The 8,800-nt window shown below is 42.7% G+C and overlaps 4 protein-coding genes across 4 annotated transcripts; all 4 read right to left on the minus strand.

The window, feature by feature from the left end:
• Nucleotides 1-13: 13 nt before the first annotated feature.
• K450DRAFT_241838 (uncharacterized protein) lies at nt 14-990 on the minus strand. The gene has a single exon (XM_051589152.1). It carries the CDS (start codon nt 972-974, stop codon nt 117-119), a length of 858 nt encoding a protein of 285 aa, XP_051444620.1. The 5' UTR covers nt 975-990; the 3' UTR covers nt 14-116.
• Nucleotides 991-1,058: 68 nt separating this feature from the next.
• On the minus strand, nt 1,059-3,542 carry K450DRAFT_241839 (uncharacterized protein). Its single transcript, XM_051589153.1, has 3 exons — nt 2,140-3,542; nt 1,538-2,075; nt 1,059-1,472 (listed from the first exon to the last, which is right to left on the minus strand). The coding sequence occupies exons 1-3, from the start codon at nt 3,319-3,321 to the stop codon at nt 1,255-1,257; spliced, it is 1,938 nt and encodes a 645-aa protein (XP_051444621.1). The 5' UTR covers nt 3,322-3,542; the 3' UTR covers nt 1,059-1,254.
• A 3,168-nt stretch (nt 3,543-6,710) lies between these two features.
• K450DRAFT_241848 (uncharacterized protein) lies at nt 6,711-7,634 on the minus strand. Its single transcript, XM_051589154.1, has one exon. It carries the CDS (start codon nt 7,448-7,450, stop codon nt 6,965-6,967), a length of 486 nt encoding a protein of 161 aa, XP_051444622.1. The 5' UTR covers nt 7,451-7,634; the 3' UTR covers nt 6,711-6,964.
• Nucleotides 7,635-8,450: 816 nt separating this feature from the next.
• Nucleotides 8,451-8,800, minus strand: K450DRAFT_241851 (uncharacterized protein; the record flags this gene model as incomplete). The annotated part of the gene is made up of 1 exon (XM_051589155.1): nt 8,451-8,800. A coding segment is annotated over one exon (162 nt), but the record flags the coding sequence as incomplete, so codon positions are not given.

Here is an 8,800-nt window from a genome sequence, read left to right on the forward strand (position 1 = left end):
ACTCACAACTATTTCGCTTCCATGATACTTAAAAGATCGGCTTACACCTGTATTAATGATAATTTCTACATAATCTATTTTATTCTATAAATCGAGCATAAAGCTCTTTACCAATTTCAATATACATCTTTGGAGTCCCAACAGAATTTGTGACCGGAATGGAGATCATCTATGGTCGACATATCATCGTCGCTAATTTGAAAGTTATACAACTCAAGATTTTGTCTTATATGATCCTCGTTTGTGCTTTTAGGAACAACTGGTACGCCATGCTGTATTGACCACCGCAACACAAGTTGAGAAATAGTGGTGCGGTATTTCTGAGCTAATGCTGTTAACACAGGATATTGTTCTGCGTTGGTAATCAGATGCCCTTCACCAAGTGTTGAGTATGATTGAAAGACAATTCCTCTGCTCTGGCACCATCGGACAACGGGATCTTTAGCCAGAAGGGGATGATATTCGTTTTGCACGACATGTGGCATTATCATGCCGCTACTCTCTAGTTCTTCAAGGTGGCGAACGGTATAGTTGCTGACTCCAATAGCACGAACTTTTCCATTTTGATACAGCTCTACCAGTGCTTTCCAAGATCCATCTCTCGCAATTTTGTTGTTGGGATTTTCCACTTTTTGGCCAGATTTGCCTGGCCAATGTATAAGGTATAAATCCAAATATGTCACCTGAAGGTCGTCAAGGGATTTTTGGTAAGCCTTCAGTGCTTCTTCATAACCTTGGAAATGAGGCGACAATTTGCTGGTTAAAAATATGTCCTCTCTGCATGACAGCTCCGTAAGCGCATTGCCAATTGCAACTTCGTTCCGATAGATTCCTGCAGTGTCGATCAGTTTGTACTGACATTGCTCGATCGCATACTTTACGACCTTTTCTGCCTTTTCTCCTTTTATACGGAAGGTACCTAGACCGATTGCTGGAATAAGAACTCCATTCGACGTAAGGAAGGAATGTGCCATCGAAGGTAGGTTGTGCGGATTGGGATAAGAAACTCAAAGTATCAAAAAAAAAAAAAAATGCGATGTATGTGAATGGTCACCGCCACTGGTTTTCCATCACGACAAATATTGTCACCAATTTCATACTGTCCATACAAAACGAAGAAAACGGCTAATAATTCGTGTGAAATAATTTAACTATTATAATAGTAAAATATCATGCTTCGGTATACATAAACGACTAGAGTCCATGGCTATCCATCAGCAAGAATGTAGCCTTCGACTCGTTTATTTTAAATAATTATGAGGCAGGATGCTCAAGAGCGAGAAGGGCGAAATGACCACCTACAGCAGGACGAGCTTTGAATCCTTCGGTAGCAGCCGACGTCGTATTGTACCAATCAGAGAAAGGCACTCTTGATGATGTTGTTTGCAAAAACTTGGAAAGGTCATTAATGATATTCTTTCGCAAAACTGGATTTGCGTCACCAAACGCAGCAGCTGTCCAGACTTCCCAATCTAAAGAAAGTTATGTTTTAGTGTTTTTACCCCATTTATAGACGCATAACGTGTTTAGCACTTGCCTGATTTTGTGTAGTCGTGAGTAGACACAAATGGCATACCATATGGTCCATCCTTGGTTAAATAGTAATCGGCCTCTTCGGTATAAATGCTTGCAGGAACTGTCTTCAAGTTGAGAAGTTTGTCTTGGAAAGCATTATACTTAAGTTCGTAGCCGTCAGTCACATTGTATTCAAGCTTAAGATGAGATTTATCTGCGCTCTGAGATTCCGTCACCCAGGTTTTAATGTATGAAGCCGAAGCATTGCTATAAAAGGCCGTTTCGTTCTTGTTACCAACAATTCCAGCAATATTCGAAAAAGCCTTCATTGCCAATATTCCCTTCAGTGCTAACCCAGAATTTAATTGTGTTTGGCCGATGAAGTCGTCAGTGGTGAGTTGATTGGTAGGATATAAACAGTTGCCGTAGAGATAGTCAGCCCAGCTACTTAAAATTTTGTAATGCTTGCTTCCGTAAGCCTTGGCATCAGCCTTCTTGGTGGATGGATTGAACATATAGTTGGCCACCATGAAGATCATGTCTGCAGATTCTTCGACAGGCTAAAAGGTACAGCTTAGCGTTAGCACATGCCTGTTTTCTCACAACTTGAACGTAGATTCTTACCATATCTTCTTCGTTTCCATCGGCGTGTCCAGTAGCGTTAGGATAATGAGAACCAATGTCGTGAATAGAGAATGCCTTTGGCCAATAACCATTTTCCATTTGATAGAACAAAGGTTCCATAAGGTACTTCAGGAGATCAGCGTTAAGGTAGTAAAACATAGGTGAAGCAGGGAACATAATATCAACAGTCTGCATGTTTCCGTCACTGGAGATCTCCTTCAGGTATAGGACTGGACTAGATTTGTTTCCTCCAAATTCGGTGGCACCCATGGCTTGTCTCAATGAGAAGGAAATAACGTCCGCGTACGCTTGTCCTTCAGCTTTATAAGCATCCTTTAGAAGTTTGGAATCCAAAGCATTTGCATGAGACTTTGATGTCGCTGCATCGTTCCAGAAAAACTTGATCATCGAGGAAGCGTCTTTCCAGTAGCTCTTCCATAAAGCATCTTGAGGTTCATTGAGCATTTGAGCATTCTGTTCACGAACGTGTCCAACCACGAATTGGATAGGCTTGGACGCTTTGGTTACATTTCCTAAATCATACGCGAAGCCAACAACGGGCCAGCTGCATTGGGCACATCGGAAGTTGTTGTCATTGGTGTTATTCAACTTTCCAGCCTTCACAAAACTGCTTCGAATGTCAACGTCAGCACCGGAAGCATAAGTAGCGTCTTCAGAAGTTACGTAAACTGCTTGTCCCCAGTCTGGATAGTCATTGCTTTCGCCAAATGAGACAGGTGATTCACGTTCAATTGTCCAAGTTTTCATTCCATTCGAATTAGAGATATTCCAAGTAACCACTTGACTCAAGTCACCGGTTGCCCATTCACCAGTAATATCAGAATAAACTTGAACTGCGTGAGATTTCCCATCGTTCGATTCAGCAGTGAGGAAAACAAATGACAAAGGGATGGATTGGCGCTTAATATCATCATACTCTACAGGAGATAAGAATGTCACATTCACGTTGACTGGACCAGCAGTCAGAGAGAAGACTGTTTGAGTTGGTGTAGTGGTGACAGAGTTTTGTTTTGCGACATGACTGACAGGCGGCGAACCACCTCCGCTTGCAGCACCCATCCATTCGTACGTAGTCCCATCCACACGAATCATGCCTTCCCAGCCTTTGACGGCGCCAGTCCTAAGTGGGTTAAACGATACATCAACATACAAATCTCGCATAATGTATGCCTACTGAATTTCAATAATTACCAAAATGTGGGCCAATTTCCAGACAAGCTGTCCGCTGGAAGCCAGGTGGATACATAAGGTTGGCGAACAGCCAAAGGATACGAAGGTCCACGAATAGTGCTTGCGTATTGGGCGAGAGCTGCACAGCTAACAGCCATAGTACTGACTGTCAACAAGACACTAGATTTGAGCATGCCCATGTTTGACTTGTTTAAACTGTCAGACCAATACAGAAAACCCTTACATTTATATACCTTCAAAGGACCACTGGCTTAGCGTCTCACGTGCACGCTTATTTTTGGATATGAAGTAAGAAGAGCGATTTCAATCAAACTTTGATAGTGTAATCAATCGTCAAGTAGATTGCATATGGACTGAATATAGTTTTTCACACACATGTATAAAGATACAAATTCTTGGATAATAAAGTAACTTACCTTCCATCAACGCATATCGTTATGTAATCGTACGCTTGAATAGCACCCTGGCACTCATCCGAACTTTATTGAAAGCTCCAAACCAAAGTCAGTATCCGAAACCGTGCATTACATTCATTTCATTAAGCCGGTTGTGCCACCATTTTCTACCGCTATTGCCCAAAAAAGTCTAAGCATCTATTAGTCGCCTCCCAGGGTCTAAACACATTGATCATCCCGCCAAGCTCGGGTAGGACATACGGGACAGAAGGGAACTTTTCCTCGGACTGGACAACCAAGTTGTAACACAAGCTACTAGGGATATTGTGGGGAACAGCGTTAGTAAATTGGGTTCATAGGAATGGTAGAGTCCAATTGTTTTCTAAGATTTGAAGTTGACATGTGGATGAGTGCAATGTGCTAGTCTTCATTCGTAAAATTTTGGCAGCTTCGCTATATTGCTTTAGAATCTGCCCGACCGAGGCAGAATACATAAATTATGAATATCACCATCCTGGGAACCGACTTTCGTTCCAAGGTATGTACTTTTTCTTATGTAACTTCCCTTTAGAGTTTTACGGCTTTATAATCACTACAGCTTGCTTACAAAGTCCAATATAAAAGTTTAGTGCCTGGCAATGAAAATGTCATTCGCAGCAAAGCTGTAGCAAAGGCCATTTTGGCAAAACTAACCAAGACGTAGGGAATACGCACCAATTAATTCAAATTCAATATACGCTTTAGAGAATAAGCGGCTTTCAGGAGTGAGATGTAGCTTATGCTTTAGGATCTCGCAATTGCATTTGTGTTTATTGGTACTCAGCGGGTGTTCGCTTACGAGGTTTGATCACCAACCTTAAAGAGCTGATACCAAAAGGCTTACGGTAAATAGGAAAATCAATTGAGTGCCTTCTCAATAGGAAGGCTCAATAAATCAGTTCAACCTTTAACTTTTATTCGCACGTCTACAATCGTATGTCAATAATTGGTGATAATATTGGCGGAAGTAACATTCATGATAATGTGTCATACGAGACTATAGTCCAGTTGCACTTCCCGAGTATGTGCCTGAGTCTGTTATTGTTCGACTAGACTGTCGTAGGCACTGGATTGTGAGTCCATGCGCTTCAATAATTCATCCAGGGTGGACTTCTTCTCATTCTTGCTTTTCTTCGCTTTAGCTTTGTACTCGGGTGTGGAATAATTTGGTGATCGTATTCCGCGGTAGTCCAATAAACTTTCGCACTCCTTCACGCAGCGTTGCTCCTAGCCGATGAGCTTGACTGATACCAACACCGTGTAGCCGCATGTAATATTCAATTTGAGGCAGGTCGTTGCAATCCAGTTGCACTGCGCAAATATGTCCACGAATCCGTGAGAGGTACTTGTCGCACATAGTCATGGTTAATCTTCAATCGGATGTTGCTATCTTGCTTTCGTTTAGTATGCCTACTTGGTAGGGTGGCTGAGAAGCAACATTTGGAAGGATTGAGTTTATTTCTGTGACTATGCATGTACTCAGTGACATGTTCGTGCAGTTTGCGAAATTGGTGGGCGTTACTCGACATAACGATGATGTCGTCCGCAAACATTAGATGGTTATGCTGGATGCTTTCAGTGGTCGAACGCATATCGTTCAGAGACAGAGAGAGATTCAGCAGACAGATGTTGAAGATCATAGGTGATAGCGGGTCACCTTGTTTGGTGCCTCGTTGAATTGTAATCATGCCAGTGGGACCAGTGGGCGTATCAAACTAACCTCTGTTGATCTCCTAGATCGATTTCGGCTTGCTGAGCTTCGGCTCTGGCTGCAATCTCTTGATTCATTTGGCTGAGGTTTGAACGAAACACTACATCCAAAACCATCAGTAGTCATACCTATGTGGTGAGTCGCCGCTCTGAGTTTTTTTTTAAAGCCATGTCATTAGTGCATTACGGCTGTGATCTTAACCTTTCAAGTCGGTAAACATGCTGGTTATGATGTCGATAGAACGGTCATCAAGGCCGATAAGCTCCAGTGACTTTTGTATACGTTCGTACGAGACGCTGCCGAAAGCATCACCGATGTCGTAAGAGCATATTAATCTATTGCAGAGATTATATGCTTAAAATTGTTGTATTTGTGCTAGACTTTTAACGTCTCTCGCAATGCTCGAATAGTCTTGCTTATAATACGTAGAGAGGGGTTTCCATCAAATCCTGGACAGCTGGATTTGTTGAAGTGTTTGGCTGCCTTTTCGACATCATGTTCATCGATGTCTCTGATATTGGTTGTCCGGAAGCGTTGCTGGACACTACGGATGACTGGTGTTACATGTGTTGGGCGACTTTAACGTGCTGTGAATGATTCTTCAATAGTTGCTTTAGTTATCTGACATGGTTGTTGCTGTTGGTTCGTCATGATCTGATCATACGTTAGTTTGGCTCGGTGCTTGTATTGGTGATATAGTCTCGTTGACTTTCTTCCTTCACAAAGGCGGTTCCGTTGGTGAAGTAAATCTGCGTCGGTCATATGGTGATAAATTCGGTGCAGCAAGGGCAGCGTTGAGGTCCTCTTCTGAGTCAAGTTGTTGAAGGTCTGGGATATCGCGTGGGCGGTGTAATCAGCTATCAATGCATAAAGTTCGTCATGGAACTGGTTATTCTTGTAAGTGAGGATTTCTTCGTCGTCACCATCTTCATCTGGCATGTGTGTTTCTACCAGCTCCATCACCGCCAACTCAAATGATTTTCGGCTTTCTGCATTTGCAAAGAGTGGTACACGTAATATCCGACTAGAGCTTCGTTGGGTAATTAAAGATGCAATTGTAGGGTAACTACCACGTTGTGTTGGTCGTCATGGTCGGATGTTGGTTGCTGTAGTTGGAATCATCGGTGTTTGTTCAACAGTTTCTCCTTCGTCAGGTGTGATATCCATGGGGATCTCATTGTTTGGCGATGGTTGATCAGACTCTTTTATCACCTGTGGCTTCACAGCATTATTTTGAAAGTTCTGTCATAATTGTCTCGATTGAAATATCCCCAGCAAAAGTCGAAAGAGAGATGAGCCGCGACTTGCGTTTGGATTGTTTGCTGGGCTTGTGACTTCCTTTGTATCAGAAGAGGCATATTGTGTTGCCATTGTAGAAGACATTGGTTCGTTCAGAGAGGCGAACGGAGCAAATCCAGAAATGTCAAAGGTCGTTGATGCTTCATTGTCGTTTACATCTGCCTCAGCTTCATGCACAGGCTTTACCTTTGGATAGGCGTTTAGCAATGGGCAACAGTAGGGGTGAGCAGTCGTCTCGTAGCCTTTTTATGCATGCACTGGCTGGTTGGAAATTGTCATCGTCAGAGTCATCAGAGTCGAGGTTGATGGTGAGAGGTGAAGTTGACCTTCGTGGAGGTGAACTGTTTGTTGGTGTATGCGGACGAAAGTTGTCCTGACCAGCGTTTGGCTTGGTGAAATTTTTGGCCAGCGGACTTGTGGACCATGAATGCTGTGGCCGTTTTGGTGCAGCCGTAACAATGGGAACACGTACACCTTGCTCTTGCGTCGTTTTCAATCTCTGAATGGCATTTTCAATGATTTCCGAGGATAGCCAAAATCGTTTAGTGTGTAGGAATCGTACAATATTAGCTGTCGACCATCCCATGGCGCCAATGGCTTCACGGACAACTTGCAATCCATCGGTTTGAAGTGGTGAGTCGTATGTGCTGTTCATTGCGTCGATAAGGCCAGGATGGTTTGAAATGTGCGACAGAAAAATGTTCGTGGAAATTGACAGGCCACAACCTGGGCAGCTTCTTTCGATCGTCAGTTGGCTTATTGGTGCAATTGTAATTTTGGTGAAATGTGTGAAGACGTTTATCGGTACATTCGGAATTTGGGCATTTCCAGAGTGTACGTATTGTAACGCGATGGTCTTTCATACAATGAATACTAAGTTTGTCAAGGGCAGAGCATTGATTGCACGTGTATCGTGTGACTGTGGTTGGTAAGACGAGGCCGCGGTAGGACATCCTGGTATAAATGTTGGTAGCGGAGGTATCGAAGGGATGTTTTGGTTGATCGTCCAAATGTGGACTAATAGATTTTCTCTACTGGAAAATGTTTCAATGCATTCGGTGCAGTTCCATTGGAACACCGTTGGAAGTAAAACTCTATGTTTCATAGTATGATGATGGGACAGAGATCGCGGAAAAAATGTCGTGTGTGCGCACGTTGGACAGTGAAAGATGGCGGTTTCAGCGTTACAGTGTATGGTGTGGTGTTGTAGTTGCTTGTTTAATGGTGGAAGGTGCTGCATTGTTTGTGCTGGTGCGCCCGCGAGGGGCCGGATCATGTTTGTTATGTTTGGTGTAAACTGAATTTGTGGGAGCATGATGCAACTGTTTTTCTTTTTTCTCGTTTTCTATGTTTTTTGTCATTTTTTGTTGGATACTAATTGATATTGCTAAGGAGAGATAATGATATTGAGGATATTGAATGGCTTCACCAGTACGCTATAGGCAATTTGTATGATGAATTTCGCCTTGTTGTTTAGCGCGCAACTTATTTGTCGGCTGGCGGATGGGAAAATTTTTCGCAGATTTCTCAATGCAAAATGCCGGAATGTCGAACAGAATGCTGACTTGCTATCGCACAGTTATGTGGGTAGTGTCAAAATTTGCTGCTTCTTCAAGACTCTTTACTGATATACCTTTTTTTGTCGTTGCTTTGCTAGTTTTCGCGAAAAATGCAAAAAAATCTCCGAATCGGGGAATCGAACCTGATAAAATTTATTTGAAGATTCAGCAATTTGGCTAATTGTTATGAAAAGAAAAACCCCACAGTGAGGGAAAACAAAAGTTACATTCGTAACTGAGCTAAGGATGAGCATTGCTGACAGGACTCTGGCGCGTTCAGTTCGGCCGTGAGTTCAAACAAAGAAAAGTACATAAAAGGAAATGAAATAAATTGGGATCTCTTGAAAGTAAAGCAGATGTCAGAAGTGAACACAAAAGATTTTCGGCATTGGGCGTTAAGATCGTCCGTGGTTGCACCGAGCTAGCCATAGGTGATGTCCTGATCG

Source organism: Umbelopsis ramanniana (genome assembly GCF_025399195.1).
Source record: "Umbelopsis ramanniana AG unplaced genomic scaffold K450scaffold_28, whole genome shotgun sequence".
Classification (NCBI taxonomy): Eukaryota; Fungi; Mucoromycota; class Umbelopsidomycetes; order Umbelopsidales; family Umbelopsidaceae; genus Umbelopsis; species Umbelopsis ramanniana.

Excerpts from the sequence above, each read along its gene's own strand:
- K450DRAFT_241838 (XM_051589152.1), bottom strand. The coding sequence starts at position 974 with ATGGCACATTCCTTCCTTACGTCGAATGGAGTTCTTATTCCAGCAATC.
- K450DRAFT_241839 (XM_051589153.1), bottom strand. The coding sequence starts at position 3,321 with ATGCGAGATTTGTATGTTGATGTATCGTTTAACCCACTTAGGACTGGC. Across the intron at positions 2,076-2,139 it reads ATGGAAACGAAGAAGATATG|CCTGTCGAAGAATCTGCAGA; the intron begins GTAAGAATCTAC and ends TGTACCTTTTAG. Across the intron at positions 1,473-1,537 it reads TCACGACTACACAAAATCAG|ATTGGGAAGTCTGGACAGCT; the intron begins GCAAGTGCTAAA and ends AACTTTCTTTAG.
- K450DRAFT_241848 (XM_051589154.1), bottom strand. The coding sequence starts at position 7,450 with ATGAACAGCACATACGACTCACCACTTCAAACCGATGGATTGCAAGTT.